Source organism: Lissotriton vulgaris, chromosome 2_1 (genome assembly GCF_964263255.1).
Source record: "Lissotriton vulgaris chromosome 2_1, aLisVul1.2, whole genome shotgun sequence".
Classification (NCBI taxonomy): Eukaryota; Metazoa; Chordata; class Amphibia; order Caudata; family Salamandridae; genus Lissotriton; species Lissotriton vulgaris.
In genome coordinates, this window is record NC_141687.1 from 1729216043 (window position 1) to 1729233955 (window position 17913).

Genomic DNA, 17913 nt, shown 5'->3' on the forward strand with positions numbered 1-17913 from the left:
CCAAGCTGCTGAATTTTGACATGTTTGGAGTTTTTGTAACAACTTTTTATGGATATCAATAAAGAGAGCATTTCCATAGTCCAACTTGGTCAGGCTCAAGGAGATAAAAACAGTTTTTCGAAGTTCGTTTTTGGATGAATGGACACATTTTCTTTATTAGTTTTCATGTATGAAATACCGAAGAAGAGAGTGATTTTACTTGATGATCAGAGTGGAGGTTATCATCAACGACACCTCCCAGGTTCTTACCTTTCTGAACAGACATTGGTAGGGGTCCCATATTCTGAGGCCACCAGATTGATGACCAGAAAGATCTGTTGTTTCCAAAAAATAGCCCCTCTGTTTTGCCTGAACTTAACTTTAGGCAATTTGATTTCATCCAATGATCAATTTGACCCATACAGGAGCTGAATTGAGACCCACTTCTTTGTGTTCTTTGGAGATTGACACCACATTTTGTGTGTCATCAGCGTAAGACACAACAGCGATACCTAAGGACTTTAGCAATATGACCATGGGGGCGAGCTACAAATTGAAATAGGTAGAGCTTAATGAAGAGCCCTGCGGAACACCACATGGTGAACTGAATTGTAGTGATGTAAAGTTGCCCAAGGCAGTAAAGTCAGGGCAACGCCTCTTATTCCCAATGTCATAAGCCAGTCAATCAGTATAGTGTTGTTAACCGTGTCAAAAGCAGCCGAAAGATCTAGTAATAGCAAGAGGGCTTGAGCACCTTAATCCATAGTCTATCTGATTTTTCAGAGGTGGCAAGTAAGGCTGTTTCTGTGCTATGAGCCTTTCTAAAACCCTATTGAGAGGGGTCCATTAATTTGTTGCTGTCGATGCAGGCCATCCAGTGGCGGCTCCCTGATTGGGGCATGGGGGCGTTGCCCCACAGCTTTCTCACAGTGCGAGAAGTCAGAAACATAAATGGAAATAACTACCATTTATATTTCTGCCTTCTCGCACTGCGAGAAAGCAGAAGTTCCTGGTTGGGGTGGGCAGTCCTGCTCGAGGGCGGGGGAGGGAGTTGCTTGCTCACTGTTGTGAGTTCTGACTGTTTGGTCGGCCCTGGGGCCGACCAAACAGTCAATACCCACAACAGTGTGCAAGCCACTCCCCCCTGCCATCGAACAGGACCGCCCACTCTCCCTTTTCTCTATGTAGGCTGCTGCATGCAGCAGCATACATAGAGAAAATGTCCCGGGTGGGGCACGCTCCGCTGCACCTCACCAATCACAACACTGCCATTGCAGCGTTGTGATTGGCAGAGGGGAGGGAAGACGGCTGCCTTTCCTTGATGACGTGTATTGCAGGTCGGAATCTTAAAACGGTGGAAGGCGTGAGTTGGACTCGGGATCCATACAGAAGCGGGAAGGTATGTTTTATTTAATTCTTTAGTGAAACCCCCCTCGCGTGACCCTATTTCCACCCCGCTCCCACCCGCCCGTCATGCCAGCCGTGACTGGAATGCGTTATGGAACCTTGTAGGTAAAAGCATATGTGAAACAAAAACATTTATTATTCTTGCAGTATCACTTTTGTTTTGCTTTAAAAATTGGAATGATATTTTCTTTTCTTATTTTTTATTATGTGTCCTGCCAGTGTTATAGTTAAATGGTGCTCTTGCACCTCCCCGCCGACTCGCACTGATGTTTTATCATCAGGGTCATGAGAACAGGTCACTGGGGACCCTTGCAACTACTCTGCAATTATAAGGCAAGTTGGCTTTTTGGGAGACACATCAGCCTGCCTGCTTCCCTGTGCTCATATCCCTGCCATGCACTCTTGGGTCGTCATTATCATCTGCAGCACAGGAAGAACTTTTGCACGGTGGCCGCAGCCCGCGCCCGAGCTGTCCTCGTGAGGGAGGCCTGCATGTTCTCATGGCTACACTTGATAAGTGTCCTTTGTTGTTTTTTTTTATTAATGTCCGTATTAGCTTAGTTACCACAGGAAGTAATGCCTCTGGTGACAAAAGGCAGAGGGTACTTGTCAAATTGCCCAGACTTTACTGTCTTTGTGTGTGTGTGTAAAGTAGAAAATGTTGTACACCCTGGCTGAGTGGCAAGGTAGATTCAACAGCTGTTGTACTCGCCAGACTTGTGTTGTATTTGCATCATTATAATGGGAATATCACAGGATGAGCTTGAGTTTTCCACTCTTGAGCGTGCCAAGGTGGTTGTATTCCGTATGTTAAAATAAAGTGTGTGCACTGTAACTTTGTATAAACACTGGCTTACAGCAGGGTAACTTTGTTAGCCTGGGTGCATGTCTCCTTAAAACAGCTTGGCGGGAGCATCCTACGTATGTATTCTGTGTGGACACTGTGAGACTGGGAGAGCTCAGCATTTAACCTAGGCACCCTAGAAGCGAAGGACCCCTTCATAAACCCAGGACATTCAATGGAGGATAGAAAGTGGCATTTTATTCCGAGCAGGTCAGTGACATCCATGAGGTGATCATGCAAAAAGAGGCAGCTTCTTATAATGAAAATGAATACACTTGCATTTAATAATTTAAAATACATGTCTGGCTTGCCTTGTTGGACTAACCCATCTCTTGGGGGGTTTAAAACACTGCCAGCACTCATGTGGCCCTGATGCCCATCTTTAAGCTTCAATTCTTTTAAAGATAAAATGCGTTTATCGGGGGTTTAATCACCTGCTGGAAAGGCATGCATTTCCATGTCCCTGTAAGCCAATAAATGGAAAGGCAGCAACTTCCTACCGGCAGAGATTGGAGGTTTTCTTCATCAGATTTGCTTGAGAGAGCAGAGCAGTTCAAGGGAAGAGGTAAGATTAATTACTTCCTGACCATATACTCAAAGCTGCTCCTAACAGGGGCCGGGCCCCTCCCCCCTAAATATCTTTGGCCCAGGGTTTCCAAGATCCTTAAGGTGTCCAAGTTTGCTTACTCTTGCAAACTCTTGCAACTCTTGCCCCCTTAGGTTGTTCAGGCTCGCTCGCTGGGGTGCACTCCCACTCAAATTTTACGCCCTACCACTTCCAAATGTCACTAGCCACCACTGAGGCCATCAAATTGTTATTTACTGCTTTTTCAAGTAAATTGGCTGGAAAAGGGAGTCTGGAGATGGGCCTATAGGTACTGGGTTCCTGGGAGTGAAGATTGTGTTTTAAAGACACTAAGTAAATAAAAACAAAAGGTTTAAGTATTAAGCAGAGATTCGAGGCTTCGGAGGTGTCTCATCTGTAGTCCCACTTTGGTGTAGATGAGTATCCCGCTAGTAACCTCCTGTGGTCTCCTGTAGTCCCGGCTGTTTTTATTGACAGAGTGTCTGTGAGTACGACAACACTATTACCACACACCTTAGCGCGTGTGTAGGTACTTCACCATTTCACATGGCGATTTCACTCTTGCTACTCACTTTTTCACACACCCGGTCCTGAAGGAAGCCCACCTTATCGACTTTTCGGGCTGAAACATGCAGACCACATTATCTAGCCAGATAAGGGTAATAATTCTCTAGTAGTTGCATCACATATCATTATCCTGGGCCGTCATAGATTCCACAGGCAAGGATTCTCAGAGATATTTTTAAACGCACAATACTTCATACAAATCACACCACACCAGCTCCACTGTAATCAGGCGTGTAGCACAACCGGGGGCATTCGGCCACCCGGTTGGGACCCCAATGATGAAGCATGAAACCAACTAGGTTGGTGTGTGAGGGGTCTTTTAAGCAAACCTAATGGGTTCATGTACTTACCACAACAGTGATTGTTAAACATTTACTCAGTGGTTCCGTCCACATTGTTTAGCCTAGTATTCTATTGGGGACAAGGACGTACTCCCTATTTCCCTTGCTCTCTCCTTCTTTTCGAATGAACTAATGATGCCATGCATCCCAGATATGTTGAAATGCACAGCACACTGGTACCTTGTGAGGATGTGTACTTCAAAAGAATACTAAATACTTGTAATGCAGCTCACAAGTTAGCATGCAGTAGAAGCAACCTCCACCCAACATGATAAATATACATCCGCCATGCTACCAAGGTTACCCTCCAGATTCCTTACAGGTACCTTAATACCAATTGTAATTATAATGTTTGCCTTTGTTTCCTACATTTGCCAAAAACAAATAGTGAAATCCAAGGAAAATAAAGTAAAGGGCTTTGATAGTCTGGTCATGAGGTAACCAGGATGAAAGGAATGGAATTGTTGTCGCATGTGATTCCTTGTCATTAGACCCTAGGGAAAATGTCTCATCTTGTCAAGAAACAAGGTGTTCCATTCAACATTTCTTTGCTCTTCCTCCAAATTAATCTCCATTGATTACCCACATCGTATTCTTATTGTAAAATTAATCTTTCTAGCAAGCCAATCTGGTTAAAATGGATTCTAACGTATTGCTCTCAATTCACAGCTTTGTTGTCTGCATACAACTTTGGAGTCTGCAGCACCTGGGGGAATTATCATTTCAAGACCTTTGACAACATGATCTTCCGCTTCCCGGGACTCTGCTCCTATCTTTTTGCTTCGCATTGCCAATCACCCACCAAGCTGTTCCACATCCAGCTCCGTCGTTCTCAGGGGAGTGACTTCCCCAGCATTGATAAGATCTCTCTGAAGATCACTGGGACGCTGATAGAGATAAAAGCAAATGTTATTTTTGTCAACGGTGTGCCGTAAGTATACATGCCCTTCAGTTCACTCTAACTTGATCAACTGAACACAGAAACGTATACTGTGTATCAAACAAGAGTATCTACAAATGACACTCGTGCTATTCTCTAAATTACCGAATGATGCATTTTATTTTGTAAATCTGCTTATAGCAAGCAGACTTGGCAGTAAAATGACAGATAAACTATAATTGTACTTTTAAAAATGTTGATCAATAATAATTAATATTAAGCGATTATAGGATATTATTATTATTGAATCATGATAGGATATTATCTAACTAAAAATATTTTGCAACTTAATTGATTTCACTGTTGGGCTCTTAGTCATAGCCTCATTAAACTTATTAAAATAGAGTGTCAACCTTTTACAGGAAATGTAGTCATCACCTTTTTTGATATAGTGAGGGCGACTGGAAGTACGTGGCATTGGAGGGCCAAATTATGCGGCAGGGTTAAAAAAAATTATACTGCAAGAAAAGGCAAATTATGTGGCATAATGCAGCACATTTGGTGATAGTGTTACTTAATTCATTTTTTCTGGGCATTGGTTGCACCTCATTAGAATCAGTTTAATAGCCCAATAGAGCTATAAGCAACCTATATTTGACCTACCAAACTTTTTAAAGGGTCTTCCACTACACAGAAAAAAGTATTGTTGCATTGTTAGTAACCTTTGAACCATTTGAGCTAGGAACACAAGATGAAGAACATTTCTTCCCTTGTGCAGAGCCTTTTTGCCCTCATAGAACAGTCCACTCCCCTATGGTAACTTCAAACTAGTTCTGATGGCAGTTCTCCCCCCACTGTATTTTGTGCCTGTTTGACTGGGAGGATGAAAGCCGGAGCCCTTCCAGGTGTCGCCTAACGTTCACTTGTGACAGGGCAGACCCCTTTGAGGTAAATCAAGTTCCCGGGTACACCCAATTGGTCTTCCTGTTGGAGAAGAAAAGATACTTCCCCACACCCAAGCCATTATCACTGCTTTGAGAGCAGGTTTTACACCTGATCAAGGCTAATCACCGACTGGGATATTGGTGGAGAGTTAATGCTTCAGCCAAAGAAAAGGTCAATTACTAAAAATAGCAGAATTCCTTTTTAATGCAGCTTCCCATTGTTTTTCTATGAGCCAGCAATCTTACTTTGAATACAGCTTCTTGGTGCTAGCCACTTTAAGTACATGCTAACCGTAACTTTCTGCAGGTCCAAATTTTAAATTCCATGCACCCTGCTTTATGTACTGTGAGGCCTAATAGGGGTGACGTATTTATATAAGAAAGTAAGGTTTTCTTTTGGGGTTGTTTTAAAAGGTTAAAAGGCCACATTGCAAGTTTCACACAGTAGTAGACAGGCTCAAAAGAGTGGGCCTAAAGTCATGTTTGCCAAGCCAATGTAGTGGATGGTAAATAGGTGCTGCAGTCCATCACACCATACACTCGGGACCTATAGGCAAGGCGAATGTGCCAATCAGCACTAAGTCAATTGAATCATGTTTAAATGTGGAGCACAGCCACTTTACTACTAATTAGCAGGGGATAAGTGCATAGAGGTTTAAAGCCAACAAAGCAAATAGGGCAAAACTATGTTGAGACATCAAAAAAAACATGGTCATGTTCTACAGGGACCTGAAAGTCCACGTTGTTGCATTCAAGGTATAGTGTGTCATGTTTAAAAGTGCAACATGTGCAGAAATAAAGTTGGCATGGACCTTCAGTGTCTAGCCCCCAAAAAGCTATTTTCATTGGAAAGGCTGTAGCTGAATGACAGAAAATGGCAAAGTACATATTATACATTTTAATCTGTAAAAAGATAGGTAACTCCGTAGTCAAGGACGCATTTAAGATAGTCTGAATTAACTCCCCAAAATGCAGGGGGACGTCTGTATTTAATAAAGCATGCACTTCTGTGTGGGTGCTGCTACCTGAAGGACAAATGTTTCTCTATCAGATGTAAGAGCAACCTCTTTTTGAGACAATAGCGCTCTTATACGGATCATTTGGTTGACTCTGCTTTTAAGGTCCGAATGGACGGCCAGATAGAAACATCCAGCTTTCCATGCAGAGGAGTAAACACAACTTTTTTATAGCAAACCACAAGCTCAGTTACCGTAATCATGTGCGCGATGCCTGCTAACATCGCACAACAATCTGCATTATTTCAAAGTAAATAGCTCCCATTTGCCAGTAAACTCAACGTTGTTATGATAGCAGGTGTTGGAGTGCCTTTCAAAACTCAGGCCAAATTAGGCACATCTTGATTACAAGATCCATGCAATTGTATGTGTCTACAAATTAAGGAGTGATCTGGTGCTATTGTGAAATCCTCACCATTCAGATAAACTTATGTTCCCTCCCTCAGGCACCTATATGTAAATGGTAATAACCAAGCCCAATGGAGATAAGCGCTGCCTAAAGATCCATGGGAATATTATTAAGGGGTTTTATCTCCGCTTTTTTGGCTTTAAAAGCCAAGAAAGCGGAGATAAAATTATCTTCCTATTACCTAGCTGTCGCTAACACCAGTTAGCAACAGCTGGTAGGAGATAGCGACCATCTTGGGCCCTGCTTTGCATTTCAGTGAAATTTATCACTAATGACATGCAAAGTGGGCGTACCAAGATGTTAGCGACTGGAAACAGTCGCTAACATCGCTATCTGCTATTACCAACTTTTGGAGATATTCGCGCTAAGCACGATTATCTCCAAAAGCTAACACCTGCCCCTGAGCAGTTCTTAGCCATTTTATCCAATGGTAGGTGGATAACATGCTAAGAGCATTAGCTCGGTAATGCATGAATATCGCTGACTTTTCAGCGATATTCATGCATTTCGGCCGATTTTTATCGCTTAGGAGATAAACCTTGATAATAGCAAGGTTCCTAAGCGATAAAAATCGCCGCAGCTCGGCGATAAAAATATTGCCACTAAGCCAACATAGCGATAATTATCGCTAGTTGTTGGTAATATGCCCCTCATATCTGCCTATAGCATAGTATTTCATGCAAACCTCAAACTTACACAGGCTAAAATGTAACTTTATGATACTGTGGATAAGCCACACAGCTCAATCGGATCTCCAATGAGTGACAATTTGTAACCATTCTCATAGCGCGCCCTCTGCTCTGATTTGACATTGAGAGAGTGAAAGCCCCATAGTTTGTACTGCTAATCATTCTCAGCATACGCTATGAATACGCTTTCACGTTATGCGTCGCATCAAAGCTTCCGTGTGACATCATGTACGGCGCCCCGTACACGAAAGACGCAAATGTTTTTAATTATTTAAAAACATATATTTATGTATTTAATGAACATACTAACAGAATACATTATATAGGGTAGTTATTAAAATAGTTTTTTAAAACTTTGAACAATCGTATATTACTTTGTAAAGCAATTACACAAATCACGGTGGAAAGTCATCGTACTCGCATTGTAAGAGCACCGTAAGCACAGCGTAAGCGTAAGCAAAGCCATGTGACTTTAAAAGAAGAGATTTGATTGGTTCAAAACACTTTCTATTCCAACTGTTGAAAGTTCTGTCCCATTTTAATCATTCTACTTTGACTTTCTAAGAAGAAGCATCTCATCTGAGAATCTTGTCAAATAGAAGGGAGATTACCATAATACCAGCAATGGACTCATATTCCAGCCATTCTTCAGAGGAATATTTAATTCCTGAAGAACCTCCAAAGCAGAGAAAAGAAGCTTTCATTTGGCAGTTTTTTACTTTTCCAGAAGGGCAGAAAAAGGTTAATGCTCCAAATGTAACCTGTAAAATTTGCCAAACAACTCTTTCAAGGGGTGATCCATCTAAAAAATACTCCTTTGGCACAGCAAATATGGAGCTACACGTGAAAAAATTGCACCCCAACAACTTTGCTCGAGCTGCAACACGGAGGTTGCAGGACAACCCCCCTGCTACTGGACCAAGCACATCAACTGCTGCAGCAGCATTTTCAGCAAGCAAGTCCCCCATTTTAGAAAAAAAATGCCCCCTTGATTTGCCCCCCCCCCCGGGAGCTAATTAAGAATAAAACGGACTTCGTTTTTTTTTTTCCTTTTCCACCACGTACAAGTACCATACGCGTACCCCGCTTTTTTTTATTTAAAAAAAAAAAAATGTTGGACCTAAAGATCCATGTTGGACCCCCTGAGCGGGCCTAGAGGGTCAACATATTTCTACCCAGCCACATTTCCTTATTTTTCAACTTTCTTTTACAGTTTTCTTGTGACTCGGTGCTACCGAGGCACAAGATGGCTGCCAACACTGCCTGGTTTGGAGTGTTGACAGACAGTTGACATCCAATCAGCATGCAGCTTGTGCTCGTAATGGTACAGATTTCCGTACACGTGCAGTACTTTGTCTCTATATATCACTATGATTTTACTTTTGATTTTCTCAGGAACTACTGAGCGGATTTACACCATTTAACGAGAATCACAATCTGCAAACCGAACTCTACCTCTCTGCCAAATTTGGTGTAATTCCGTTCAGCCGTTCGGACTGTAGCCGTGGCTAAAGGTCCCTATGAAAAATTGCATGGGGAAAACACATTTTGGGACCCCCTTTTTACTCGCCCCCACTTAACGAATCACCCCCAAACTTTCAGGGAAGGAGCGGAATGGAGCAGGCCATTGTCTTGGAGAAATTCGCAAAGATTCATTCACCAGCGCCAAAGTTATTCCAAATGGAATGTTGTAGATTTACAATGGAAAGTAGGTCCTAACTATAAATACCTACTGGCGACCACCAGTAGGTAATTTATGTGTATATATATATATATATATATATATATATATATATATATATATATATATATGTACATATACACATATATTTGTACCAAAAAGAAATCATGCCACTGACTCAATTCATGTAGAAGCAACATGCAGTTTATTACAGCATACTTCAACTTCAATGGGCATTTATCACATCACCACTGTCGTGGATAAAATCTTTTTCACAAGATTTGACAACAAGGAGAAAGGACTAAATCAAATGTGAAATGAAGTGCACAATAAGCGCCATTTTGTAGTATCATAAATCGTAACAATTTTGGTACAGAAAATCCAAAATATTGTGTGGCATGCTGTACAAAGTTAGGTAAACTAATTGTAAAGTAACAAATGTTACATTTGAAAAGTTTTTATAATTTATCCAACCTTATTGTTGGTGGTATTGTTGGATACATTGTAAATAAAACAGTGTAATCATATTATCAATAAGCACATTGTAGTATCTCCAATGTAATGAATAGAGAGATCGGTCAATATAAAACTTTCATAGTGGAATATGAACACTAATACAGTTAGCCAATGTACACAGATTTAGTACATAGTAGCCTATATAATATATGGTAAGCCGAAGTTACATAAACACTAGTTTATTCATAGTGGAATAATGATCATATGGTATGCTCAATTTTGCAGTGTGCTGTTAAAGTGAAGGCAAGTGTTTGATCTCTTTCCGTAAAACACATAGAATAAGTGATAATGTATCCATAATGGAATATCACTCCTAATAGAGTTACCACAGTCCTAGTTTAAAAATGTATCAAAATGCAAACTTTATCTTAGTTGCATATATTAAAATGTATCTATAGTTGAATATTTATTTTATTTATTTATAAAGTTTTATATAGCGCAAACTTGATCCAGAAGGATATCAGAGCGCTTTACAATACTTTTTATAACAACAGTTGAGCCGCATTGTAACAGTTAGGAACATAATTCAAAACAAAAAGTGAGACAACAAATTACTGAGGGCGCATGCATCAGATAGATAGAGTGAGGGTGATAGATAGATAGAGTGAGGGCGAGAGATAGATAATGTGAGGGCGAACTTTAACACACTGCTATCCCTATTTTAGTCACATGTACTAAAATGAACCAAATAACAATCAGAATCCCCAATGTGTGACGGTGAATAATGATGCCTATCACGAGTAGAGCACAAAAATAGCTATTCTTAAAACGTTTTGTCCCAAGATACAATCTGTCTCAATTCACAAATGATTGTAAAATGTAGTTAGATGGAGAAGATATCTTATCTGAGACAGATTCCACCACACAGGAGCAATCATGGCTTCTCCTAGCTGGTGGGTGATTGCAACATGCCCCCGCTGACTAGGAGATGATTTCTGTTCGGTTTCTCTGCCCAAACTCCTACGGTTAGGGAAACACAACTGATATTGCTACCGCCCGGAGGAAGCATGCTAAATTAGCTGTTCCCTCTGGATGAAAGCAATGCTGGCTCTCGCACTATGCAGGGAGACGACTGGGGCCACTCTCAACCCCCATCTTGAGCTCTAGGAGTCCCATAGTTGGAACTCATGAAACCCACTTATGACTCCAGGTGATGGGGTCCCCAGGGACTAAGAGGATTCTGGGAAGGGGTGCTCCTTGTTGCACATTTTTATTCTGTGTCAGGACCCAGAGGTGAGGATAAGTCGTATTTAAAAATGATCTACCAAAAGAGTCACAATAGAGGAGACTGGATTTAAATGGAACCTTACAAAGGTTAAATCTAAAGACCAGTCACCACATTCAAGAAATCGTCCAAGCTAGCTCACATGTTGAAGGTTTTGAAGGCCACAGCGCCCGTGGCAGGATGGGCCCGAACAATTAGTATTGATGCCTGCCTCTTGCATGATCCATCGAGCCCATTATGTGAAGGTGGTGAAAGAGACTGCCTTAAAAGGTTTCCGGACAGCGATGAGCAGCTGACGTTCCCCATGGGGACATAGATCAGTGGGCAAGATCTCATTTGCTTTGATAAAACACACAATACACAGCTTTGGGAAATCTGGGAAAGTTGGATAGGAAATCAAACAGGAATTTCATTTTGTCAGTCTGGAAATGTGAAAAGAGAATCGCTCTGGGGTACAAGTCTTGCCCGCAATGTCCCGAGTCCAGACATTCAAGACTCTCCTGCACAAAATCAAACCCAAAAGTGTGGCCTATTTAGCAGACAATTGCCTTAAGGGAAATGGATTAGTTGTGAGGCCATGATGCAAAAAGATTCAGGCCATTATTAACATCCCAAAGAACCAAGGAGGAGATTTACAAGCCCCTTGTGACACTGTTGCACGTCACTTTTTGTGACGCAGTGGTGGCATAAACAATGTGCCACATTGCGGCCCATTTACAACGTGATGCAACTAGGGAGTTCTATCATGTTGTAAAGACCTACGTCACAATATACCTGCATCAGGTACAATGCATGCACAGTGGGGTGAGGAAAACCTCATAAATGTGGGATGAGAAAAGCCTCGTAGATGTGACACAGTGAAATATTTCAAAACCCTACACCTGCTTGGAGCAGGCGGAAGGATTGACACAGTGTATTTGGAATAGGTCTACCCATACATTGCTGGATTTGGGTCATGCTTGTGACACAACTCCAGCAATGCGTGACTTTTTCGCTGACTGATGCGTCTGAATTTCAGACGTATCTGTCAACCCTTCCGCCATGTTGCGTCGTATTGTAAATACACGCATCCAAGGTGGTGCAAATGTTTCGCAGGCTGGTGCAGGGAATCTGACACATCTAAACAGATGCATCAGTTTCTCCTAAAAAAACAACCAAGTATCTGGGCTCTGGGGGAAGAGACAAATGGATGCCCCTGAGCAACTTTCATACTAGATTGTGTTCACCCACCAGGAGCCCTGCCACCCAGGCATGACCTGCTGAAATTGCTGATCAAAAGGTATTTATGGAATGGTAGGCTTTTCCTTCCAATGCCAAAGAGTCTGACAAGTTCAGGATATGGACAATCTTGGACCCCAAAGGATTCAAATCCCTTTCCTGGCATTAGTCAATCCATCTGCCCTATGATGACCAGTAATGCTTGACAGTGCTGTCCGCACAGGTGCGTTAGAGGACATACGCACCGTTTCTCGAAAGTTCTGCGACTTGCCATCAAGACCTGTAATCCTCCAAGCCATGAGTTGGACAGACCTGTTCATCACCAGGTAATGAGGATTCCGATAGGGATTACTGAGGAGAGTTGGATCGAGGGGTAGAGAGATTGGGAAAGCCTAAGAAGGTTCTATCAGAATTAGAAACCAATCTTGCGACACAACAGTGTCACTACCACAAGGTGCACCATCTACTGCAAGTCTGAGCCACCAATCTCTTTATCATGGTGAAGTGGGAAAGGAATACCCGCCCTCCTTCGACCAGTCCTGGAGAAATGAGTCTGTCGCTGATGCCTTGTGATCTGGCCTCCAGTCGAAAAATCGGGGAGTTTGACGGTGGAGGCAGGACGCAAAAAGGTTGACTGTGAATGGGCCACATCTCTCATAGAGAGCCAGAAATATGGACGAAAGATACTTCCACAGGCTAATTTTCCAAAAATGGTGAGATTGCCAACCGGTCACCTTATTATCCAAACCTGGGAGGTGTTCCACTGTGACCAATATCTGGTGAGAGAAACAATACTTCAAAAACTCCTTGGCCAGATTCCTGAGCACTTTGGACTGGGTGCCCCGAGATGGCCCATGTAATAGACTGCTGATATGCAATGGCGGCTCCTTGAGGGAGTGCTGCGGGCGGTGGGAACGGGGAGGGCCAGGATGAGGGGTAGTAAATTACATGATATGGCCAAACAGAGTTAAGTAACAAAATAAATAAAACAAATTACATTGCACTCTCTGCATCGCCATTTGGCATTGCAGCGCGCGCAATGTAATTTGTTTTATTGATTTATTCAGCTACTTAACTCTGTTCAGCCATATGATGTAGTTTACTACCCCCCACCCTGCCCATTCCCATCCCACTGTATCGCCCCGCAGCACTCCCTCGAGGAGCCGCCACTGCCGATAGGTTGCCCATCTTAATAAGCACACAGCACTATGCCCAGTCCCTGGTCCAGTGACCATGAACACTCTTGCCATTAGTTCCAAGCAGTTGATGTGCCGGTATTGCTCAGTGGAGGACCATCCCTGACTGTGGTAAATTCCCTGCAGTGCGCTCCCAAACCAGAAAAGCTAGCATCAAACTCGGTCACAAGATCTGTTTGGGAGCTGAAGAAGGCTTGCCTACTCTATGCCTCCATGTGTGTGAAGCACCAATGTAGCTCAGCTTTGGCCTCCTGTGAAAGAGATCAAACTGAGAGTATGTGATACCATAGGGAAAGGGGGACACCTTTGGGTGCTGGAGGGCACGGTTATGCATAGGGCCTGGGAAGATGGCCTGGATCATAGATGAGACCAAACACTCTGATGATCTGATGCTGGTAGGGTTCTATTTCAGAAAGTGCCCTGCATATCTCGGGTTGAATCTTGACAATTTCCCAGAATGGTAGCCTCAGTGTGGTGACTACTAAGTTGATCACCAACACCAGGAAGGCAAGATTTTGGGGGGGAATCAAGGCCAAATTCTTGCTTTATGAAACTCTGGAATTGGAGTAAAGACACTATTTTCTTCAGGTGGCCAGATAGCAGGCTGTGGGCATTGGTCCTTAAGGAGTATGCCATCTTAGTAGATGATCATGTGAATCCTGGATGCCGACGATAGGCCGAAAAAGAGGGAAAGCACAGGCTGACCCTTCCATTTGAACGGTAAGGACTGTTGATGGGATGTGAAGATGAGATCAGACCAGGGTGTATTGTAAGCAGACCCGATGATGAAGCATGTCACACACATTTGTGTGTGAGTGAGGGCAGGTTTTTACAATACAATTTATGCCACTGGATGCTTATCACTAACATTTCCTCTCTACCCCTCTTGGTGTTAATATGTTGATATAGGGAGTTTGGGGTAGATGAGTAGTTGACCCTCTCCCCATCCCTTTTGTGTGAAATAAAATTCTGATGTGAGATCCCAAAAGTTGTCACGAAAAGATGCCAAACAGTCCCCCAAACATGTATGGGAAAGAAGGTGTAGACTCACTGTGGGAGTTGATGTAAGGGCCACCACCTCTAAAACCATTGCAAGTGCCTCTTCACTGCTGGTAGCTTCTGGTCGAGTAGAAGTTCCAGAACAGGGGTGAGACTTGCCACTGGTCTCTTTGTGAGATCTGGACTCTGGTGAAGTGTAGGTGTTAGTGTGGCCAGACGAGCGCCCCTGCCTCGGACGGCCCAGGAGAAAACCCAGGGATTGGAAATTCTTTTATTTGAGGACTGGGCTTTATCTAAAGAGTTGAAGTGGTTACAAATGTCTTGAGCTCTTTAATGAAATATATGCAAAGAGCTCACTTTGCACCACCTGACCTGCTTCTGAAGTAGGCAAATGCCCCAATTTCAGGTCGATTTTTAGAAGAGCCAGGTGCCTCTCAGTAGAGAGGGCCCAGTTGGCATTGCCTAGAAAAATGATTGCCCACTGAACCCAGCCGGACAAGACTTCTGGGGGGATTAGAGTTCACAAGGCCTTGGCGTCCTCAGCCATAATGAGACTATTTTTAGGGGGCCTGTAATGTCAAGGAGCTTGTCCTGACATGACCGTGAGGAGTGGTCAATCCCCTGCTTGGGATTTAAATGTATTTGCCCAGAAACGTGACCATTCGGGTGTGGATGTGTGTGGTGGCAGTGACCTTTCCTTCTAGTGACGGACAGAGGCATTCTGCCCTAAGGTGCTTCCTGACCTCCTTGTCATGGGGCTTGCATAATCTGTAATATAGGTAAGTATCTACCTTGCCCCAGGAGCATACTTGGAGGAGCAGGGGTGTGTCAGCTCTTCCAAATCTAACATATCTGATAACTGCCCGCAGGAGCCCTCTGAGGCTGGTCTCATCCCGACTGGGGAGCTGGTTGTCGGACACCAATGCTCCTCATGGTCAGAATCACCATCTAACCGAGTAAGGGAGCCATCAGAGGCTGGGGGAGGGGAATGTGGGTCTAAAGCTAAGCCTGGGTGAAACTCCGCGAAGTGACAAAAAAACTCCTCTACTTGCCTTTAGAAAAGGATGTTTGTCTTGCATCACTGCGAATGGCACCACTGGATGAAACAAGTGTGCTCAGCTTCTTTCTGCCACTCCAGTAGATGTTCTACTTGAGCGACGGCTTCCTCAGCGTAAGCAGCCAGTTTCTAAATTTGAGGGTAGTGACCTACCGCTACGCAGGTTTTTCGGCAGTCTAAGCGCATGGGAAAAACACTTCAAACTAGTCGAATGAAGTTTTTATGCACAGCCCATTTAGGGCCCATCAGGACCGGTACCGCAGTTTGAGGGTGGGGGCTAGCATGCCCCAGGAATGTTTTTTAAGCCTGGCAAATACATCAGAAGTCTAGGTTGTTCAAGAAGATTCTCAGGAGTGGAGGCAGTGGTCTGCCCTGGAGGTAAGGGAGCCGAGGGACCTGGGAGTTCTTCCCTCACTGGTAGCGGTTTTAGGAACTTCCGTGGATGCCCAAAGGGTTTCTTTTCTAAGGGTGCCACTGTATCCAAGACCACCTTATAGATTGAAGTATCTATGCTCTGTGTTTTTAAAAATTGTACTATCTGTTGTTACCCACATTTATGGTTTTTGAATATTGATTTGGAATTTTAAATTGTGCATTTACACGCTATGGCACTCATCAGCTAGAGAGTCCAAAACTTACAGTCCCCCGCAGCTCTAGCATGGTTACGCCGCCATTTTGGAGATTTTTTCGGTCAGCGGGCTAGTCTTTTGATGCCCCTGACCTTACTTAAACAGACGCTGGAGTGAGTGCGCCAGGTGAAGTCCTCCTGAGGCTCAGCCAGGCGAGACCAACTTTGCTCCGTGTTTTTAAAAATGGTACTATCTGTTGTTACCCGCATTTGTGGCTTTTAAATATTGATTAGTAATTTTAAATTGCACATTTGCACTCTGTGGTCCTTACCAACCAGAGAGTCCACAGCTTACAGTCCCCCACAGCTCCAGCGTGGTTACGCTGCCATTTTGGGGATTATTTCGGTCAGCGGGCTAGTCTTTTGATGCCCCTGACCTTACTTAAACAGACGCTGGCGCAAGCGCACAGCGGGCACGCTGGAGGCACACGAAAGGCAAGACCATCTGCACCCTTCCGCGCTCAGCACCAGTCCCCCTTTCCTAATGACTTCAGGGAACAACATACCTCCTTTGTACTTTATTAATGACCTGAAAGCTCTTAACCCCAAGAAAACTGACCAGATTTGCTGTCGTTTTCACCCAGAACATAGGCTTTCTCAAATCTCAGTGATTTGCCCGGGTTGTAACGTAAAACTTACTAAAATAACATCTTTTCCTGTGGCAGGGGCCTGGGCTGAATGAAGAATAGAAACGGTCATGTAAAGTCGCCTTAGGTACTGCCTGTAATTGCGTCCTCAATAATGCAAGGTCTCTGGTCAAGCACAGTATCGAATGTGCCTCCTTCTTGGAAAATGAGGGGATAATGATTGCCTTTGTCACAGAGACCTGGACGGGCGATTCCTCGGGTCCAGCCCTGGTGAAAGCCAGACCACCTGAATATATATGCTACTCGCATAGCAGAGTACAGAAAAACAGGTGTGAACTAGCAATTATTCATCATAATGCAATCTCATCATCAGTTAATCCACTAGTAAATTAGGAATGTGAAGCTCTAGAGTTATGTCTCTATATTTCAGGACTCCATTAGAGGCTCCCTCATCTATAGGCCACCAGGCCCAAGAAAACACTTTATAACCCAAGTTGGTAACATTTTAGAGATAGGATTAAACACTTCCTCATACACAATTTTAGGCAACTTTAATGTCCATCTTGAGGCAGACATAGACCCAGATACAGCCAACCTCCTAGATCTCATGTTGGGTGGTAATCTAGAACAACAGGTATCTGGAGCCACTCATCAAGCAGGTCACACTCTTGATGGTATCTTTTCCAATAACTCCCAACTTTCTTTAACAAATATACTCCCCCTCACATGGTCCGATCACTTAGCAGTACTATTCAAGCTCACCACACCCAATCACCCTGGCATAAAACCCTCTAAAATACATCTTGAAACTAGAGCCTGGAAAAGCATAGCAGCTGAGGATCTACACAATCTCCTTACATCAACTGACACCCCTTATTCCACTGACTTCAATCTTGCAACTAAATCTTACACGAAGTGGCTAGAGGAGGCAGGGAATAAGCTAGACCCCCTAAAAAACGGTTCGCATCGATAGACAATGACCTTCCGCTTCTTAGTACTCGCAGGAGCTCTAGGACCAAAAACTTATGTGTAAACACCAAGAAAGAAGTTGGAGGTAGGGATACAAAGACGAAGACAAAAAAAGAATACAAAGCATGCCTGGCTCAATACAAACAGCTTTTTCAAAGAACCAAACAAAAGTATT

The 17913-nt window shown here is 43.4% G+C and overlaps 1 protein-coding gene across 1 annotated transcript in view; it reads left to right on the plus strand.

Moving 5' to 3' along the window:
* The window catches only part of LOC147733202 (mucin-2-like), a 1332790-nt gene that overhangs the window by 50960 nt on the left and 1263917 nt on the right, over positions 1–17913 (plus strand). Inside the window, exon 2 of the mRNA XM_086957736.1 lies at positions 4394–4655. Coding sequence (XP_086813862.1) covers positions 4465–4655 — 191 coding nt within the window. The 5' untranslated portion in view covers positions 4394–4464. The remainder of the gene's footprint in view (positions 1–4393; positions 4656–17913) is intronic.